This window comes from Sceloporus occidentalis, unplaced genomic scaffold, assembly GCF_023333645.1.
Source record: "Sceloporus occidentalis isolate IW3139 unplaced genomic scaffold, rSceOcc1.0.p SCAF_28, whole genome shotgun sequence".
In the NCBI taxonomy this organism is placed as follows: Eukaryota; Metazoa; Chordata; class Lepidosauria; order Squamata; family Phrynosomatidae; genus Sceloporus; species Sceloporus occidentalis.
The window spans coordinates 10,537,837-10,560,606 of record NW_028317008.1 but is presented as its reverse complement, the minus strand read 5'-3'; the positions used below and the strand labels follow the sequence as shown (position 1 = coordinate 10,560,606).

General features: G+C 38.3%; 1 protein-coding gene across 1 annotated transcript; it reads left to right on the top strand.

The window, feature by feature from the left end:
• Positions 1 to 1,019: 1,019 nt before the first annotated feature.
• Positions 1,020 to 22,569, top strand: LOC149299797 (epiphycan-like). The gene is made up of 6 exons (XM_089486228.1): positions 1,020 to 1,187; positions 15,286 to 15,451; positions 17,300 to 17,458; positions 20,126 to 20,328; positions 21,689 to 21,784; positions 22,399 to 22,569. Exons 1-6 carry the CDS (start codon positions 1,020 to 1,022, stop codon positions 22,567 to 22,569), a joined length of 963 nt encoding a protein of 320 aa, XP_089342354.1.
• Positions 22,570 to 22,770: the final 201 nt, after the last annotated feature.

Sequence of the window (22,770 nt, the reverse complement as noted above, 5' to 3'; positions counted from 1 at the left end):
ATGGTGTTAAATGTAAAAATCAATAAATAATAAACTAAGTAAGAAATTGGAATATTGTTCTAATGTCAACAGAAATACCTCTTATTACAAGCATTAACTCTCCTTATAATGTCATTACAGTACTTTATGATTTCATTCTAATAAAAAAAAAAAAACATTTTGCTATTGAAATATCTAGCTGAAGCAGATAGGTACATTTCATAAAGTACCCTTTGAGAATCTACTATAAATGAGAGCTTTGTGCTTGTCTGTATTCCTGAAGGAATTTCATATCCTCATGCCTACATTTGCTTCATAAAGACTTCCTTTCAAACTACTGCAATTCATTTTATGTGTCAGTGAATTCTACCTCATGAATTCATAATGTTTCTGCGTTAAAGTAGCTAGAAATTGTAGATGAATAGGACAAGTGTGTAGCATCCTCCAAAAAAACAACTTCTTTATAGAACTGTCATTCCACCAGGTATCAGATGTCACAAGCTTATTTATCTAACTGTGCACCAGAGCGACTACAGCAACAGTGTTCTGGATGTTATACCTCAGTATAATGTAGCTACTATGAGTCTTACTAGAAATCTAGAAACTTAATGAGAAATAGAATATAAATTGGCTACCCCCATTCTCCCACCAAGTCTAAATATTTTAAAACATCAATACATTCTGTTTCAAGTATTAAACTTGCAGATGAACTAGTTTGGAATATTTTTTTTCATAAAATACTATTCTGGAAGTTAATGTGGTTTTGTTTCCACTGGGATGTCAGTTGACCAGAAAGTGAGATTAAATGGATGCATGATGGCACATTTCCAAAAACAGATGAAACCCTATACAGACACTAGCAGAATGTAGCTACTGTGTGTTGAATGTAGAATTCCTTGATACTTAGAATTGGCAAGATGTGCCAATACCTGAAATCCTTATAACGCAAGAAGGTTTTATTTGTAGCACAGTTACATGTGAGTATTTTGCATTATATTCTAAATATTATTATTTAATTTTTTAATCCAAAGATTTGAAGAATGAAGACTTTGGCAAATGTTTTTCTGGGACTTTTCATATTTAAAGCAGTTCTAGCTGCTCCTCCAACAGCTGCCATTAACTATGATACAGATACGTATGAGGTGGATCTAGAAGAACTGGATAGTATCTATGACTATGATGGAAGCCTTAGCATTGATCAGGGAGAGGTAAGATTATTTTACACAAATACTTAATTTTCTGAATTGGGTTGGATCCCTAAGCAAAGATCACCTTAAGTTACTGTACAATTGTGTTTAATTATATGTGAAGTGATTTTCAACCAATATATAAAGGCCTTTAACATTTTAATATAATTTAGCTTATAATATAGCTTATATAACTTTTAATATAACTATAAGTGGATCAGTTGCTGTATTTCTGAAGTTGGGTATATAACTAAGCATAATACTATGTGAGACCTTAAGACATCATATAATTACTTATTACGATACTGTTCACCAACATGAATCTTACTTTTCGAATTAGCAAAGTTATTTTGTGCATGCTGAGCAGTGGGATGCGAATTGTAATTACTGATTATGTCTCATATGTTGGTATCTATCTTGTAACTATTGTTGCCATATTTGGCCATTTATTTATTTAGCTAGAACGATAAAAGACATTCTTCATCTATGCGTACTGGCCATTAATACCCAAAACATAAAGCAAATTGAAAATGACCTGCATAACGAGAACAGTGCAGCCATACAAATCTTGCTTTAAAGAGGAAAACAAAAACACACATTTCTTACACTACATCAGGACCAAACTGGCAGCCCACCAGAAAGTTATTCCATCATACTGCTGAACACACTCAGCCACAGACGCATTTGTTTACAATTTGAGCATTTAGACAAAACCATGATTTGCAGTATTTGCCAGAGACGAACCCCTATAATTAGTCTCAACATGTGATCACATCCAATGCAAGGTTACTTCTACGCACAACTTGTCTTCTAACACTGTACCAGGCAGACACACAAGGCTCTGCAGCTATAGCCTGACCAAAGACAACATCATACAAGACAGCAAAATGTTTGCACAACACTATATAAATAACACGTCAGTGCAATGTGAGTGACATGCAACAGTTTATTTTAATTTAAAAGCAAGATGAAATGGTTTATTTTAAATAAAATACAAGGGAAAAACAACTGAAAAGATAAGATAAATTGAAAATAACCTTATTTGTTGTGTCTCTGATTACGTAGTGATAGTAATGCCAAATTTATTTCTTGCATTTGTGAGATATTGCCAGAGCAATACTAGGAAATATCAGAACATTACAGAAACATGTGAACACCTGTTCCATAACATACAAAAATACCATACAGTGGGGTATCAGTTCATAATATCCATCAACCGAACAGTACAAGCATTTCAGGCATAACTACTATTCCTGCTTATATAAAAATGATATTTCAATAATGTTTCAATATCAATAACCAATATGTCATAATCGGTAATCTGGTACCTATGACAAAGTTCTTGATGTTTTCATGGAAAAGAGAATCATGTCTCCAAAAAATCAAGTATATTAATACCTTCATTATAAACTGCTAACCAATCGATTCTAAACCCAACACGTGACAAATATTACTTAAATTTAACAGGCTCTTAGATGTTAGTAACCTCACATGCTATGGTATCAAAAAGAGGTGGATCGAGATCAGGTGGATCACTGAAGTAACATTGCTAAATAGAACCCCCCCTTTTTATATATATACTATTTATCCTGTATTTGTGGGAGGGGTAAACAGGGGTACTTACAGTCCCCCTCTGGATCCTCTCGGGGGGTAGTTGCTTTCCATGTCTTGATACGTGACATCATGACACACGCGCACCCTTTCTCTTCTGCAACACGGAACTGAGAGTTGCAGTAGTCTTTGGGCAGCAGTGACGGCATTCGAAAGTCCACAGGGGTCAGCCACAGGGCGGATGGGAGATTCACATCTTGTGCATTGCGGGGGGAATTGAAGCAAACACACCACCCCTAACCAGACCACCACTTCTGTCTACCATTACTTAGCCGCTTTTCTGGCTGATTTTAGTGTTTGGTTCTATCCGCTTTAACATTGACTCACGCTTATATCATACAGTAACACACACATTCACTTTCAGCACCATACACTTATACATACACACATACTCACCCTCTCCCCATCTATTTTTCCAGGCATTTTCGTGAGGTGCACCTGCCTTAGCTCACCTTTCGCTGGGAAGCTGTAAGCAGGACAGGTGGGAGTGCAGGGTCTGGAAGGGGGCACATGAAGGAGACAGTGGGCAGCCCTAGTGACTCAAGGCTGGAGTATACAGAGTCTTCTTTCGGGCTGAAAACCAAAACACCCAGGGCTTCAACCCCCATAGCCCACACCTAGCAATGCTTTATTTTATTCATTCACATAATGAGAAAGGAAACTTGTTGTAATAACAGCAAATTGTTTCATACGTATGGGGGGCATTGTCCAGGAAATGTCTCATGCTCATAGTCATTGACCTTGCTTGTGAAGTTAGAAACTTCACAATTCAAAAACCCTTGACAAGATAAACACTTGGCAAAGCTTCATGTTCAAGCCTGCCTGAAAATTAACCTTCTGGGCCTTTGTAAATTCATATCATATTTAACCCTTCTGACATCTAAGATTAACATTTAAGAACTTAATTTTAGCTTTATAGCCCAATGTCTACCTTGTTGACCTTTATGCAAGCTCTGTGGATTCCCATGCAAACTCTGTGGATTCCCATGCAAGCTCTGTGGATTCCCATGCAAGTAAATCATTGACACATTTTAAAGTTTTAAGATGTGTTTTGTTGTATCACATCTCCGTAATTGCAGAGTGAAACTGCTAAGCTGTATAGGTGACCAGTTCAAAGTGGCAAGTATATTCATAAAGGTTTTAAAACCATAAGATATCAGTTGTATCATGCAACCAATTAATTTGCTGCCTGTCCCACTTTGTGCTGCAGTACCACTACCTCTCAAGTTCCGGCAGCCTGATATACCATGGGAAAAAGTCAGATACGTTACTCTAGATATGTTACTCTAAACATAGTAACATAGTAATTTAGGTTAAAAAGACACAAGTTCATTGAATTTGTCCTTGCTGTTGATTAGGCAAACCATCCACATTGAGGTGATTTGTAATTGTGCCTCAAAAAGGGAAAAAATACTTCTTGACTCTAAAATGGCAATCTGATTTCTCACTGGATTAATAAGATATAATTAATTAAGTTCTTATAACTAATTTTATCCCTGTACTTCTTCTTTGCTAAATAAAAATAATCCAACCCATAAAGGCAGACACAATGTCTGTGTATAGTGAATTCCACATCGTATATTGAAGATGAACATTTTGTTCTTACTGTAAAGAACCCTTTTCAGTTCTTTAAGGGTAAATTATTTTCTTCAAGTATGAATGGATGACATCTTGTTCTTGTACTGTCCTACTATGTAATTGTTCTGCTCCCTACTCCGTATAGCTACTTTGCTGCTCGTCCCTGCTAGGCTTTAACAATATTGCCATCTATGTAGAAATGTGGGGAGGTCTATGTGCCACTTGGTCTAGGACCAGCCCTTTTTTTTGAGAGGGGGGGTTTTATGATTTAAAAACTCTTACAAGACTCTCAAGATTGGGCCTGTTACATGTTTAGTGCATCGGAGTCCAATGTGGTATAGATTTGTGTTTGGAAATTAGCTTTAGTGCTATATGGCATCGTGGCCTTTGATATTTATTTAACTTGGCTTTTGGAAAGAAGGTTGGCAGAAAGTAGGATTTGTATACTAAAATGATTGACTACAGCACTTGTCAAAGACTATTTTGCAACTTACAGTATTTACTGGTGTCTAGTTCTAACTGGAAGTGAGGACCAGTAGTGACATTTCAAACAGCAGTACGATTGCTTCAACTAGGAGGTTTGTTTATAAAGAATAAATGGCCTTTTCTATACCTCACTTGTCCATATTAGCAATATTTGAGAATGTCCACGGATTGCCCATGAGTGTAAAGGTTTTTATTCCAATCTCAGGGACCTATGGTGACTTATGACAAACTCTCATAGTGTGAAGCTGGTCTCATTATGTTTTACTTTCATTTTATGATATGTGAACATCCCAAAATCCCTGCTTAAATATAGGTATTCTTAATTTACAATACTCTTTCTATTTAGCATTAGCTTATAGAAGTACCATTAATTCAAACATGCAGCCAACATTAGTGAATCTTTGCATCCACTATTCATAAAGTATTACCAAACGGTTAATATCTGAGAAGTGTCATAATCAACTCACTTTAAAAAAGTCCCCATATATGTCAAAAGCTAACTTACCTCCAAACTTTACCTTTACCTTAATGAGTTGCATTTGATATCACATTATCAGAGATAACCATTTAATTACTACCGGCAAGCAACTACTTATTTTACAGAGATAGCTACAGGCAGTGGCTACATAGTTTAATCCTTTACCGTTTGGTGGGTTTGAACCAGTAAACATGGTATCATCCAGATGCCCAGCTTGTGGTCCGGTGGAGTAGTGCCAGCCAGTTCCAAGCTATAAGCATTTGTCCTTTGGATCAAGAGTCGAGCCCTCTATCTGCTTAGAGTGACTTGCCATGTATGGCGACTCTATGGCCCAGTCTGTAGTCTGGGTCCGCTGGGGACATGTTGTACTTGCACCAATTCACCCAATCAGCGTAAGACTAGAGACTAGACATAGCTAGCACATATGATAATTGTTAAGAAATTACGTTATGTGCTACAGAGTACAGTGCCCTCCACTAATATTGGCACCTTTGGTAAATATGAGCAAATAATGCTGTAAAAAATGGTGTTTACTGTTTAACCCTTTGACCTTTTCTTAAAGAAATACACAAAAATACCCTGCTCTCAAGGAAATCAAACAATTGCAAACACAACACAGGTTTATAAAGCCCCCCCCCCAACAAATTGTGAAATTGTGTAGCACAATTATTGGTACCCTTTTAGTCAATACTTCCTTTTGCCAAGATCTGAGTCTTCTCCTATAATGCCCAATGAGGTTGGAGAATACATGGAAAGGGATCTGAGACCATTCCTCCATATAGAATCTCTCCAAATCCTTCAAATGTCTAGGATAGCCATGAAAGGACATTGATTTTGTGGTCAGTAAACCTTTTTTGTGTTGATTTTGATGTATGGTTTGGATGATTGTCCTGCTGGAAGATCCAACCACGGACAATTTTTAGGTTTCTGCCAGAGGCAGTCAAATGTTCATTTAATTTCTATTAATATTTGATAGAGTACATGATGCCATGTATCTAAACAAAATGTTCATGTCCTCTGGCAGAAAAACAGCCCCCAAAAAATTAACATTAAAGAGCCACCACCAAATTTAACTGTGGGCACAAGATACTTTTCCATATGGCTACATCTCTGTGTGCGCCAAACCCACCTCTGGTATTTATTGCCAAGAAGCTCTATTTTTGGCTTCATCTGACTATAGAACTTGATACCATTTAAAGTTCTAGAAGTGTCTGGCAAAATGAAGACGGTTGAGTTGGTTCCTCTTCCAGGTTGATTCATAACATTTCCAGTTTCCAGTTGGAACTTCTTAATTATTGCCCTGATGTTGGAAATAGGCATTTTCAATGCTTTTGCTATTTTCTTATAGCCACTTCCCATTTAGAAACCAGAATCCTTCATAGTCCCCACTTCTTAGTAATTTGCAGGTTCAACAGTAATTTGTTTTTTGTTTTGTTTTTTTCAATTTCACCTATTGGTTATTATTTATGTTAAAATAAACCTGCACTTTTTTAACCTGTTCGTGCCTAAGAACATACCAGTATGTCCTTAAAAGCTGTGCCAAGATGCCCATTGGGGCATACCAGTATCTCTTGACTTTGTTGCAGTGGCAGAAACATCTCCCTGCCAACACGCTAAAGATCAGGCTGTCTAAGCATTGATGGTTTCCTACCAACCAATTGTGTGTAACAGAGCTCGACATGAGACCCACTGGAAGTTCACGAAATACTCTGGGTCTTCAAAGACAATACCGGGATCTCCGGTTACTCCGATTAACACATCTGTGGTCAGCACAGACAGAAAGCAAATATCAGCACAGACAACAAAGTATCTACCCTTCCAGTTATGTCACCATGACATAATTGGCAATGAAAATGCATAAGAGGTCCCTAAAGGGTGAACAGTGCACAAAAAAGGAAAATAAATAAGATTTTTAAAAAGGTGCTCCAATATCCATTAGCCCATCAACTGTAAGAAAAAACATTATATATATATATATATATATATATATATATATATATATATAAAAAAAACACTTGTCCCAAACCCCTTAAGCAAATAGATGTGGCCCTCTTGAACACAAAAAAATGTATGTGGGGTATGACTGTAATGTCGCTAAACATAAATTGGGTCACTGCTTAGCTGTGGCACCTACAGTATAGAAGGAATTTTAAGCAATATTGCTAAAATTTCGATTTTGTACCTATTATCACTAATTATTATACTGTTTTTTTATTTATGTATTTCTATGATTTTAAAAGAAGGTCCTACCTCTCCTGAAAAAACAATGTATAATTTTTAATTAAAATGGAAAAGAGGAATCATGGTTAACATACATATATTTACATACAATAAAAAAATTTGCCTGGATTTTTTGCCAATCCAGGCAAATTCCACTTATAGTATGGCAAAATATAATGGAGAATTCAGGTATGCAGACTTAAATGATCTGAAGGTATGAAAGTTTTCAGCCCTTCAAAATGACATTGTTTAAAGCAGTATTGCACATATGTTTTGTAACTGTATTACATGCAGCTGTGAAAAAAAAACTAGTCCAATACTAAGCGCTAACTTTACATACAGCAAATTATTTTAGCACTTCAGGGTAATAAGCTACCAAAATTAGCAGCAGTTTAACCAACCTTTTTCAAACACTGCTTAATTGTATTGCTCTGCCTGTCCTGCTCCTAGGAAGTCATACTGCATTCTGGTCCATAATCTCTGCAACCTGAGATTTATAGGTTATACCAGGGACGGACTGGTAATGAAAATATTTTTACACCAGACCTGTATATTTTATCATGTGGATGAGCTGATGTTCCCACACGTCACACCAGGGGTATAACTAGAAACCACAACGTACCAGTGTACGGAATTGCCCCAAATTCACAAGCAACATGTGCCACAGGTTGCCTGTGCCACCTCTTCCCCCTAAATAGCCACCTCTGCTCTCAAACATTGTACATTAATTCACTCTCACTGGAGAATTCTGGTTCACAGATGTAACAAAACATTTAAGAGACAGATTCTAGTCCCTTCATTAAGCTTAACTTATCTTAAAGATATTGTTTCATCCATGGCTTGCCAGTATAGATAGAAATCATTGGCTGTTAATTTAAAAAACAATTGCTAAAATTCTTCCCTGTTAAACTCTATTCAATTTTCAACTCTGTAGTTGAAAACTATTATCCCTGAGCAAGAATGTACTGAAGTTAGCACATGTTAAAACAATACTTTCATTGTTTAGATTTCAGACCAACAAGGAATCTCTCAAGAGACAAAATAAAAATAAATGTAACCTTTACAACAATAAGACGTGTCTCATGATATATTACCCTCCAATAATCTTGCAAATATAGGAGGAAAGCAGTTATCTTAACAATATTTTGGGAGTGCGGTTCACAATTCAAAGTCAATTAATTGGCTACATGTGGTATTTCATTGACCTAGATAATTTTGTTAAATATAATTATTTTCCTTAAATGGTAAAGAGGTTAATCACACATTTAGAATAACCTCTAGGTTGTCATCTTATAAACCACGCCATTGGAAAAGTTACATACACCTCAAAATCTACAGCACATGTCTTCCATATCAAAAAGGGAAAGAGTGCATTTTCATGCCATATACACATTTAGTACATTAAATGAAAAACAGTATGTCGTCAATGTCCATGTGCTATGCAGTTGTAAGCTTCAAGTCATATCCATCCAAATGAAAGGACAAACACGTAATTTTCTTTTGGCATTCTTCATTTCCTGTAAGACTTCTTTGTTCCTTAACTTTGTTGTCTGGCCAGTGCATTGGGTTTTAAAAAATGGTGTTGCAATTGAATAATGTGTGAAAAAAAAACATTGGAAGCTGCATTTCTCAGCAATTCAAGTGCCTTTTCAGAAACCCTTGTACATCCCAGATGTGGGGAAAGGAAACCAGAGAGTGAGACACAGAGAAAATGATGGGCAGATAGTGGAAGACAGATATAAGTTATGATAGAAACAAAGAGCACAATAACATGACTAACAACACACTGATACATAGTAATAGACTACACATAAGTAAAGAGATCACAACAAAAGGAACACCTGGTATTAAAATATATTTGTAGGACTCAGGGCAGGGTTGTCAAGTGAGTCAATTGCTCCCTGGTATAAACTACTTGAAACGTGTAATTGCTCTAGGTGTATCCACTGGGGTGCTTATAGTAAAAAGTAACCCCTCATTGCCATATCATTGTGGTAGTTTGTGCTGTAATCCAACAAATATTAATATTCATATCACTGTTGTTATCTACTAAATGCGGTGCTTTCCATATATGTACACAAGGTTTGAACACTTGCAGTGTTCCACGAGCCAGCACTGAGTCTAACTGGAGGTAAGTATATCACATGCAGGAAGATGTGATCAGCCAAATCTCCTGCTTACCATTTAGCGTTGGCATTTAGTTGAGGAAAGGGGCAAATGCATTTGGGGGATTCTATCACAGAAGCACAGAGCTGTCTTCAGATTCTGATCTGACATAGAATAGCCAAAGTAGAGCTTGAAGCAGACAACCAATTGAGAGCTAAGGAAGTAGGTTGAGGGAGGGGTTATTTAAACAACTTTAATATCTTAAAAACTACATACATTTAGAGAATTCCATTAACACGACATATAGGGGAATTGCCATGACAGGTGCTTGAGCTAAGCTGCCTGGCTCTGTTTTGGTTGAAGTCGCTGCTGCTTTCTGATTTATGGAAACTAAGCTGAGGTGATCGCCATAATGTAGAGGCACAACCTGCAGAAAATCAAGTGATAGTTACACGGAGAAAACTTGATGATGAGGCTACACTACTCCACCTTCCCTGTACATCAGTAAAATGACTGCTTAAGCCCTGAGATCCACCCACATACCAGCTAAATGCCCCTACCCAAAACTGACATAACACACCAGTCTGCAGGGTAAAAGAGTGGCCACAACTTCACTAAACCATTAACCACTCACTAAATGATAACAAAACCACAACTGTAAGCTTGTGGGCTATAGTACCTAGAACTCTCGTTCTGGGGTACCATCAAGCACCTTCAGAACTTGCCTCTTCAAAACCATTTTGATAACCTAATCAAGGTGAAAATTCATGTACATCACTCAAATGCATATCTTTAAGTGTGCATGCAAATGGTGCACAAGGCTGAACACCCCATACTGTATAGTTTAGACATAGTTTGAAAACGTTGTCTACAGAACAAATAGGGCAGGACATTTTACAGAGAAAAATTGAACAAAATACTTATAGGGGCCCAGTAAAGATCGAGGGTGGGCATAAATACCTCCTAAAGCCTTTATTACTGTAGACACCCTGATGGTTATATGTGGAAACGCATGTAAAATAGCAAAAACTTCAGGTAGTGGCCCCACATCTTTAAATCAGAGTTCGCATATTCCCACCCCTGCCCCCTTGCCTGCTATAAGAAAAGGAAAAAAAACAAACGATCTTTTACAAATTGTAAAGATAGTAGTTGAGGCGAACAAGTCCTGTACAGATATACTTGTGCATGTTACCTAAAGGGGGCATCCTTGTGAAAGCTGGCATTGTTGATGTCTGCTGCTAATAATGTAATTATTTCCCAGGCATGTGCATAATGTTTATCATTAGTAGCGTATTAAGGGGTGCCCAGCACTAGCTATAGATTATGCCAGTGAAATTTCTTGTATAGATACAGGATAAAAGGGATGCTAGCCTGTGTCATCTTCTGAAGCAAAATCACATATGGATTCAGCAAGTGGCAGTGAAGAATTGTATCAAAGTTAGTTACAGAGAATGCATGGATTTAAAAAACTGGAGTTTTTCTGCTCTATTAAGTAAATCCATGTTATGTTTCCATGATGGATGTTATGCTTCCATGATGAAAGATAAACACTCCAGCCTATTCCTAGAAAAACAAGGTAAAATGATGTCCTCCCAGCTATACTAAAGGAGAAGTCGTGTAACTGTAAATCGAAACTTGTTCAGATTCCTTTAGTGGCATTAGTACCACAAACGTTTATTACAACTTTAATTACAAAAAATGTTCAGAACAGTCAGCATTAGAGTCAAGGTTTCTAGGTTTGTCAGGTAAGCCCTCAATGTTTAAATATGAGCTTGAGAATTTTAATTTGATCACAAAAATGTAGCATTTTGCTATATACAAACCTGTGCATCAGAATACTATTTTACAGCGTATTATTGCATTGAAAGGCATAAAAATTTATTTCTACCCAACACACCCAGTCACTAGAATTTGTTCAGCACAAAAAAAAAAAATTTGGAAGAAGCATCTGCTTAAATGATTTCCCACAACTAGCTCCAGATGTGTTTGATATCCCTAAACTGAAAGTTTAACAAATGCAATTGACTATAGTTGGATTTTTTTATTCCCATTATGAATTTTAAAAGTCCAGCATGGTCAACAGCTGGCAGTTTAGGAATTAAAAACCTCCCATTATGTTTTTTTTCTTGTTTACATTGTCTATGTAATATTTAAATTAAAACCCAAATAATAGAAAAAAAACTCTCATTAATGGCAGCCTGGAAAACAAAAGAAAAAAATATTGTGGGATTGTGGGATTATAATCCCGAACACATTAGCCCTTGTCTTGTTGAGGTAGACAAGCAGGCCAATCCAAAATCATGGTGGCTCTCGGACTCTTCTTCACTAGCCCAAAAGCTTCTCAGTGGATACACAGGCACATTCGAGCATACTACCGTATTTGCTCGATTATAAGACGACCCTGATTATAAGACGATCCCCCAAATCTGAACATTAATTTAGGAAAAAAAGAAAAAGCCTGAATATAAGACGACCCTATAGGAAAAAAGTTTTACCAGTAAATGTTAATTCATGTAAACTATTTTTTTAAATAAAAGCTATGATTGAGAAAAATATTTTGGTTTTATTTCCTTCTATTTTCCAACCTGCCCCCCCAGTTATGCACATCTGCCCCAGAAATGCCTTATACCCCTATATGCCACTGTGCCCCATGACATGCCTTTTAACCCTCTAAATGCCACTGTGCCCCATGATATGCCTTTTAACCCTATATGCCACTGTGCTCCATGATATGCCTTTTCACCCCCTATGTGCCACTCTGCCTCCAGAAATGCCTTATACCCCTATATGCCACTCTGGCATTAAGGGGGTTAAAAGGCATATTATGGGGCAGAGTGGCATATAGGGAGGTTTAAGGCATTTCAGGAGGCAGAGTGGCGTATAGAGAGTTAAAAAGGCATTTCTGGAGGCAGAGTGGCATTAAGGGGGTTAAAAGGCATTTCATAGAACACTCTGCCTCCAGAAATGCCTTATGCCCCCCCCATTTAACACTCCCTCCCCCTTCCTCCTCCAAACTTACCCGTGCTTCTGACTCACCTGTCATGTAGCCGGGGCAGCGTGTAGAGCTCTACGCGATTCGCGTAGAGAATTTACGCTGCAGCCGGAAGGAGGTGTGGCTAGCAGCGGTGGTTGTCTGCGTCCATCGCGCAGACCTTCCCCGACTGTCAGAGAGAATTCCCCGCACTGGTAAGTGGGGCGGGGGGTGGGGGGAGACAGGAGGATCCAGGTCCCCTGCAGCTGCGGGGGATCTGGATCTTAGTCCTCTCACAGTCAGACCTATTTGAGGTCTGATTATAAGACGACACCGATTATAAGACAAGGGGTATATTTCACAGCATTTGCTCTGAAAAAAACCTTGTCTTATAATCGAGCAAATATGGTATATTAAAACCAGCTTGTCATGCGCTCATTGCTTCCCTAATAATGAAAAGACAAGGAGAAAACTATATGGAGTAGAAAACTATATGTATTTTAACATGGGGTTTACATTCTTAAGCCAGATATCTGCCAATGTTCCTTTATATGGCACAACGGTGCCATTTTGTGACAAGTTACGTCATCCCAGCTATTTCTCCTGTGTCCTGCTTCTCTTACACCCCATAGATGTGTAAAATCTGCAAAAAGGAGAGCGTTACCAGAGTAATAAGGGGAATGGGAGGACTACAGTACCCAGAAAGATTATCAGAATTAGGGCTATTTAGTTTGGAAAAAAGACGGCTTAGGGGGGATTTAATAACTATGTATAAATATATAAGGGGACAGTACAGAGATCACTCCCAGGACCTATTTATACCCAGGACTGTATCTATAACAAGGGGACATCCTCTACGGTTGGAGGAAAGAAGGTTTCTACACCAGCACAGACGGGGGTTCTTTACAGTAAGAGCGGTGAGATTATGGAACTCTCTGCCAGAGGAAGTGGTTATGGCAAACTCAATAAAAGAGTTCAAAAGGAGCCTGGACGTGTTTCTTGAAAGCAATAATATTACAAGTTATGGATATTAGATTAATAGGGACAGAACGTTGATCCAGGGATTTATTCTGATTGCCATATTTGGAGTCGGGAAGGAATTTTCCCTCTGGTATGGGGCAATTGGCATCTGCTTCATAAGGGTTTTTTGCCTTCCTCTGGATCAACACAGTAGGGACACAATATGTATATAGGTTGAACTTGATGGACTTTGGTCTTTTTTCAACCTTATGAACTATGTTACTATGTTATGTGGGGCACTGACTACATTGAAAGTGTGTGTCTGCTTTTAACACTGACTTCATTAGCTGGCTTTGCTAATATCATTTGAGCATTATGAGTTGTAATCTCAAGGTACTTCACCCAATACTAGAATCTAAAACCGTAATACAGTTTGGATCCTTCAAATAATTATTCACTTTTTGCACTACTACTGTTGCACTAAAAAGCCTTGGGTCCCAGGGACCACATGGGGCAGTTATGCCCCTGGCTGCTTCTTAATGTAACACTGATCTGAACACACTCAAACCTCCCAACAGCTGTTTTTGTATAATAGTTAAAATCTCAGTCCTGCAAAAAACATACCTGAAAATGATACCCGCCAGAAAAACATAGCTGGCCCTAGGGTTTCTGGTACCCTAGGCACGTAGCAGCAATGGGGTACCTTGCCAGATGCCCGCATGGGGCAGACCAATTGGGCCTTGCTAACGACCCTGCAGTGAGTGAAAGGATGTCTGTTACAGCTTAAATCTTCAATAGAACTATTGTGTCTGGTGAGGCTAAGAGACCGTTTATGACATATCACTGTACTCTGCTCATATACTGCCCAACTATCCCTGCTCCATGCAGGCACCCAACACAGATGTCCCCTGCTACTTGGCAGCTTAGGTGATTGCCTAATTTGCTTGCATGATGGGTCTGGCCTGATAAAGAAAAAGTTACTATTCAGGATGCGTGCCACAGGTGAATGGATTAGTGGAGATTTTCCGCCCTGACAAATTTCAGCATTATAGGACTGTCTGTTTCTGCAATTACCAGTCCTGAAGGGATCATTTGAATGATCTCAGCTAAAACGTATTGTCTGGAGAATTTTGGTTTTCTATGAAGTTTAACCCTTAGTTGGTTATGAACTGTCTTTTCTTTGCATATACCAGTTCCAACACTTAAAACCACTCAACTACCACATAGTTAAATTAAACAGTCCCTTGTGGCTTCTAAGTGTCTGGCTTTTCATGCATTCTGGCTACATTTAATTTTAGCCTTCTAATTTATCCACTAAGAAGACAGCACACAATGAGACTGCTATTAGGAACCAGAGTATACTCAACATGCTTAATATAACCTAATTCTATAACAGCATGTTATTAAACTGTTGTAAGTTAAAATATTCTTACTCAAAAAATGCAGCAAAGCTCAGTATATGGTCACTACTCTGCAGTTGGCTGATCAGCTGAAAAAATGTTTGATGCTAGCAATCTGCTTAGATGATCATTTCCCCTGATATTATCATTTTGCAAAACAGCAGCATTTGCACACGTTAAGCAGAAAATGTAATAAAAGAACAAGTAGTGACATCTAGTGTCCAACATAGTAAAACTCTATGAAAATACTAATTGCCAAATTAACTGTAGTTTTCACTTTTCCTGATTAATTCATTTAATATTTTTCAGATAGAAATTGGAACTGTGTTACCTGTTGTGAATAGACCAATCATTTCTCCAGAACTTGTTCCAGAAGAAGAAGAAGAAGCGGAAGAATCCACACCAAAATTAATTGATGGTTCTTCACCACAGGGACCTTTGTCTCCTGGAGTCCTTGTTCCAGAGACAAGTGGAGGTCGGTGCTATTCGGTATTCTTTATTATTGAAACATGCCATCAGACCATATTTTAGTATTCATGTAGATTATATAATATTAATAGTTTGCAGTAATTTTGATATTCAAGAGAATTATGATGAGTTTTTTTAACTAAGTTAATGAGAACATTAAATTAATTGAGAGTGAGAGAACAATTTGGTGGTTCCTTATATAATTAATATTATACATTTTAAAGAGGCAACAGAGCTAAAATAGCCAAGTAAACTTTAAAGTTTAGTAACCCCTTCAGTATTTCACTAGAGCACAAGAGGAATTTTTATATTTTTTTTTACTGTCTCTGTACATTTGAACTATATTCATATATGTAAAACACTGTTTTGTATAAAATGTTGTATTAATATTTATTTTGGCACAGCAGTCAGGGGGTTTCCCTTTATCACTCCCCAGTCTAACAAAGGGTTCCCCTTTACAGACCTGCAACTTCTATTTGCAGCCCCATGACAGCTTTACTATTGGGGCTACAGCACACACACACACTGCCTTGTAGCACAGTGTGTATGATGGTGGAAGACCCCCCAAGTCCCTGCCGCATGGAGGGGATCCCCGGCGACATCAGCAATGACGTCACCCTATATATATATATATATATATATATATACCGTATTGGCCCGAATATAGGCCGCACTTTTTTCCCCCACTTTAAGTCTTTAAAGTGGGGGTGCGGCCTATATTCGGGGTCTAGCGCCCAAAGCCCGGGACATGCAGTTCCGGGCGCTGGGCAGGCAGCAGGGTTAGGATACAGATCCCCCGCAGCGGTGCAGGGGACCCGTATCCTACTCTCGGATACGCTGAGACAGCCTCCCCTGCCGGCACTTTCCACGGGGGGAGTGCCGGCACGGGAGATTGCCTAAGCGCATCGTGCGGAGCTTTAACAATCTGTTAAAGCACATCGTGCAGACGTGCCGGCAGCGGAGGCTGTTTACGCGCGCATCGCCGCAGCCGGTGAACATCCGCACGATGCGTTTTACCTCTGCCTCCAAGACTTACCAGAGCAGACTCCCGGCTGTCTTTCGGGGCCGGCGGGGGACATCTACGCTGAGTGCCGGCACCAGGAGTTGTATACGCGTATTGCGTAGATGTCCCCCTACGGCCCGCAAGACACCTGGGAGTCTGCTCTGGTAAGTCTTTAGAGTGGCAGCATATCTCGATGGGGGGGGTTTAGAGTGGCAGCATATCTCGGTGGGGGGTTAGAGTGGCAGCATATCTCGAGGGGGGGGAGGACAGAGTGGCAGCATATATGGGGGGGAAGGGCAGCATATCTCGGGAGTGGGGGGGACAGAGTGGCAGCACATCTATTACAAAACTTTTTCTTTAAAAAAGCAAGAAAACTTTTAGGGTGCGGCCTATATCCGAGCCAAGACGGTATATATATATATATATATATATATATATATATATACACTCCTGTACAGCCAGTTTTTTTTATATTTATACATGGTGGTGATTTAATAAGAGTTGGCTTTAGTGACTTTTATGTAACTCGTGCGAGCTTGCACTCGCATTTTTTGCCAACTGTCAAGCACTGCTGAATTGACCCATGTGTCAGATATAACTTTTTGTATCAACTATGACATCTGTAGTAGAACTTTGACAATATGAATTTGAAGGTCCAATACTCAATACTCAATACTTCAATCCAATTACATTTTTTCAAGAAATAGAAAATTTGTTTATTTTAGCACTAACACATTTACTAAAATGTAAATGTTACTAAAATTCTCTCAATTATATTTGTTATCTGTTTTGTCTTCTAATTTTTTACAGGCTTCTTAATGTCGTATAACAATGTTTTTGTTTATTTTGCAGACATTTCAACGTGTATTCTATGCACCTGCATCAGGACAACAGTTTACTGTGATGATCATAACCTTGACTCAGTTCCTCCTCTACCAAGAGAAACCACCCACGTCTACCTGCGCTTCAATAGGATTACCAAGATAAACAAGAATGACTTCGCTAATCTAAGTATGCAATCATTGTCCAGAATAAAAGTTACAAACATGTGGCATAATTGTCTAATAGAACTCACAACTTTTGCTTTAGTCACTTTTTGACCATCACTGGTCAGATGTTGTTAAATATAACTATAAAGGGATCATTACATATTACAGAAATGTGTATTCTTAGAATCTCATGGCTTAGGTTTTTTAGGGCTTAAGGTTTAAAGAAAAAGAAGATGTAAGTAGGAGATAACAGCAGTGATGTTCCCAAAGCTTCTCAATAGCCTACTGGTGGCTTTTGTAATGTTGAATACCCATAATGTCTAATGTGTGTGCTTCTGAGAAACCCCATCTTATTTTTAAACAGGATATTTGTACTAAACATTATAGAAAGTTGGATATTCTTTCTTAAAATCAACTGCAAGGTTTAACTTGATGGACTTGTGTCTTTTTTCAACACAAATGACTATGTTACTATGTTATCTAAATGGATATTAGTTAAAATGTGTGTATAAAATATGTATATGCATTTGGGAGATTCCAGTAGCAAATACAAGTCTAAAGTAAATACTTTTTAATGAAATATGAAAGAGTAGAGTATGGAAATAAATCAAGCTAGCCTCATAAATCTTTGTCAAACAGTGGGAAATTGGGCTTGTGGTTTTATATTTTTAAACGCCTTCTCCATAGTTTCGTTTGTGACTTCAATCCGTTTGTCTAACGTACGTTACTACACAAATATTTATTTTTATTGAGTTTGATGTTACAATATTTAATTTAGATGTTGTAAAGGTTTAGAGCAGGGGTATCCAACATGTGGCCCGCGGGCCAAATGCGGCCCGCGAGACCTCGAGGTGCGGCCAGCGTAACATCGCCAGCCAGGGCAACCGATCTTACACGGGCCGCACCTCGAGCCCTGCTACTTACCTGTGGGAGGGTCTTCTGTACTGCATGGAGGAAGCGGCACCTAGCAGAGTTCACGTGACATCACATGACTCTGCTCCAGTCCTGCTTCCTCTGGCCGCGCCCTCTGCTGAAGTCTGTGAGCGGCATCGATGAGCTGCAGTGCAGGTAAGGGGGTGGGGAGGGTGTTTGAATGAGTATGCGTGATTGAGGGAATTAATCTGTGAATGAATGAGTATATGAATGAATGAGTGTGTGTGTGTGATAGCATGGATGTGTAACTGCTGGAACCTAGGCATGATGGAACTGTGATTGCTGTTAGCAATCACACTCCTATCATGCCAAGTCAGCCAGTACATGCTGAAACCTAGCTAGCTGCCCCCCTTGTGTATTGATGCTGCCAGCAGTATGGGGTCTACACATCACTTACAGCCACCCTGTACCAGCATGTACTGGCTGACTTGGCATGATAGGAGTGTGATTGCTAACAGCAATCACAGCAAGCACAGTCCCAACATGCCTAGGTACCAGCATTTACAATCACAGCAATCACACTCCTATCATGTCAAGTCATATTGCTAATTTGTTTGTCCAATTGTGGTGTGTTTCCTACTTTTTTTAAAAATGTGAGTTTTTATTATTATTTATAAAGGTGGGGGGTCATTTTTGGTTTTGGCTAAGTGAACTGTGAATGTTTTGGTCCAGAATTTTCATTTTGGTGCATCCCTAGAATAAATAGAAGTATTTCATTTTTAATTATCCTGAATTTGTAGTCACAAACCTTTCTAGGCCCAGAAATCAGTGAGAGGAAAAGTAAAGGTTTTGTGTCATTTACTTTATTTTAATCTGCATATTTTATTAAAGGCCATATTTTCTCACAGTGAAAAATGAGTGCGGCCCTCGCACGTATACAATTCTGATGAAGTGGCCCACTGCAGAAAAAACTTGGACACCCCTGGTTTAGAGTATATCATAGAAACATAGAATTTGACGGCAGATAAAAACCATTCGGCCCATCTAGTCTGCCCATTTTTCCTGATGGAATTTGTCTTTGATCAGGCCCTATAGTGAGGAAAGCTTTATGTCAATCCCATGCTTGCTTAAATTCCCTCACTGTATTAGCCACCACTGCTGCTGGGAGACTGTTCCATTTATCTACTACGCTCTGAGTAAAGTAGAACCTCCTTACGTTACATCTAAGCTTCTGGCCTTCAAGTTTTAGACGATGACTCTTCTTCTAACATTGCTCCTCCTTTCAAATAATCTTGCCTCCTTTGTTAAATTCCTTTCAGTATTTGAATGTTTCTATAGCATCCCTCTCTCTATTTCTTTCATCCAAGCTATACATATTAAGATCCTTTAACCTTTCCTGATAATGTCTCTCTCCAATGTGTCAATATCCTTCTGGAGATGGGGTCTCCAGAACTGTACACAAAACTCTTGGTAAGGCCTGACCAGAGATCTGTAAAGTAGCATTATCACCTCCCTCTTTCTGCTACTAATGGCTCTCTCTATGCAACCCAGCATCGTGCTTGCTTTTTGAGATGCTTTATTGCGTTGTCTGCTTACCTTTATGTCATCAGAAATAATGATTGTCCCTGCCTTGGGATTTTTATTTCTCAAGTGCATTATTTTACATTTATTAATATTATTATCATACCATCCATATCATTTAATTGTAATGTGGTAAAATATTATATGTAATAACAGATTATTTAGCACAAAGATTACAATAAGGAATGCATCATTGTTCACAACTGTAAGGACTTTGCTCATATCTCCACATTAGATAAATTACAGAAGCTTGACTTGACATCAAATATCATAGAGGCGATTGATGAAGATGCTTTCAGAAGTCTATCAACCCTTAATGAGCTTATACTTCGAGATAACAGACTAAGACAACTGCCAGAGCTACCAAACACTCTAAATGTCATTGATGTGAGTCACAACCGACTCGGACGCAAAGGAATAAAGCATGAGGCGTTCAAAGTAAGTAAGATAACTTGTGGGAAAATTGTTTTGTTGAGGATAGCTATGCTGTATAAATACCAACATTTAGTATTGAAGTTGATATCAGGCTATCATTTAGTTTGTAGGACAAGCCCTCAAGAGTAGCAACCTCACTATAACAAGTTGGAAGAAAAATTGTTGACTTGATAAAAGAAGGTTGATACTCTTAAAAGATCAACCTAAATAAAAAATATTAATACAATAAAAAAGGTATAACCACATATCGTAATACTTGTTTTTCTCGGTGGAAAAATGTTATGTTATGATTTTCAATATAATTTACAAATAATGTGTTAAGGTTCTGCTCATTAGTTGGTGTTAAAATACTGCAAATTAATGCATAAAACAAGGGTTGAAAATCAATGTAAAGTTCAGGAAGCAAGGCTTTTATTTTTGGTGCCAACTAGAGCTTCAAAAGACTTTTATTTTATTTAATATAGTCGAGAAATATAGGACCGTGTGGATCTGACTACAATTTTACATGCGATAGTGGGCTAGCAGTACCAAAGCATTTCCTGACATTCTGGACTCAATGCGCTGTGCATGTATGTGAGCAGAACATGGACTGACAACAGCATTTTATTATGCCCCCACCCAGTGTAACCAGAGTGTGATGTGCCATAGTTACACTGTCAAATTACTTTACAACAACATGGATCAGAATGTTGAGGAGTGTCAGTTTCATTCTTTTTTGTATGGGGCTCAGTACAATCTCTCCTGGGAGGAAACAGACAAGGGCAGCAAAGCAGGCCACAAGCTATGGATAGTCTAGCTTGGGCACAGGCATCACAATAAAGAAATAAATAAACCGTCAGGAGACAACAAACAGAATTCTTAGCCCGTTTTTACCCCTTAGCCCGTTTTTACCCTGAAGGTGTACACAACTTTTAAAATCTACAGATAGGATTTATGACAGGGAAAACTAGACCATTAACTGAATCTTTTCATTCGTTTTAATTAAATCCATTTATTAAGAAAACTTGTAGCTTGTACTTTTCCCAAAGAAGGAACTATTTCAGCTTATGGAAGCAAAGATATGAGAAAATAACATAGGGGACCATCATATCCATTAATTTCCTGTTCTGGCGTCCATTGGCCTCATCCCATCATAACGTTGTTAGCTTCTGTCAACAAAAAATGACTCTTAACCACCATTACATAAGCCAAGTGAACTAGAAAACATACAGGTCTGATTTTACAAAGTTGGTCCTGTATCTGTTTATCTACCTTCTAAATTCTACAAACATTTGTCAAGCCTTTGCTGAGTTATGTCCATAATGTACATTGCTATGCAAAAATCTACAAAAGCAGTGGTTTAATTGACCTTCCTGTTTTTAAGGACATGAATGATCTTCATCTTCTGTACCTAACTGACAACAGCCTGGATCACATCCCAATACCACTTCCTGACAGTCTGCAGGCTCTTCATCTCCAAGTAAGTGTTTTGCTATGCTTCAAGTGGTTTATGTGTATATATCTACAATAAAATAGCCAGATACACCGATCAGCCATACAATTATGACCACTGACAGGAGAAGTGAATAACACTGATAATCTTGTTATCATGGCACCTGTCAGTGGGTGGGATATATTAGGGATATAATTCTGATGGATAGATGACTGGGTCAGAGCACCTACAAAACTGTAGCTTTTGTGGGGTATTCCCGGTATGGTCAGGGCCACCATCAGAGCCCAGTACATGCTTAATGCTTGGGACCCATGCTCCTCCCATCAGCACACCCATGTCCATCTCACTGCCCCACCCATTTCTCCTCCCATCACTCCTCCCATAAGCACACCTTATGAGAATGGGACAAGCCTAGGGTTAGTATGTATTCAAGGCACCCTATAACTAACTGGCCTCCTTTCCACCAGTCCTTCTACTACTGTGAGGTCCCATAACATGCATTACATGTAACTGCATTTTGTACATATGACATTCTACTTAATCTGAATTCGGGTTGCCATTCACTAATATATATAGTGCAAAAATAGGTTTAACAAAAGAACAATTTTAAGAAATATTTACCTATTTCATTTATATTTTAGGATAACAACATCCAGGAAATGCACGAGGATACTTTCTGCAAAATGAAAGATTTTTCATATTCTCGAAGAGCTTTAGAAGACATTAGACTGGATGGAAACCCTATTAATCTAAGCAAAACTCCGCAAGCTTTCATGTGTCTACCTCGCATACCAGTTGGTAGACTTGTCTAAATCCGATATCCCCCAACCAATCCCCCCCCTTAAAAAAGAAACCTAACTTGGCAATGCAAAACAATAAAATATTTGTATTATCTCGTGATATATGATCACAAATGAAGTGTGATAAGTAAGTGGGGTATCATAGTCAATGCATTTTTAACAAAACAAAGTAAAATAATGAACAATATTATGTATTAAAAACTGGAAAATAAT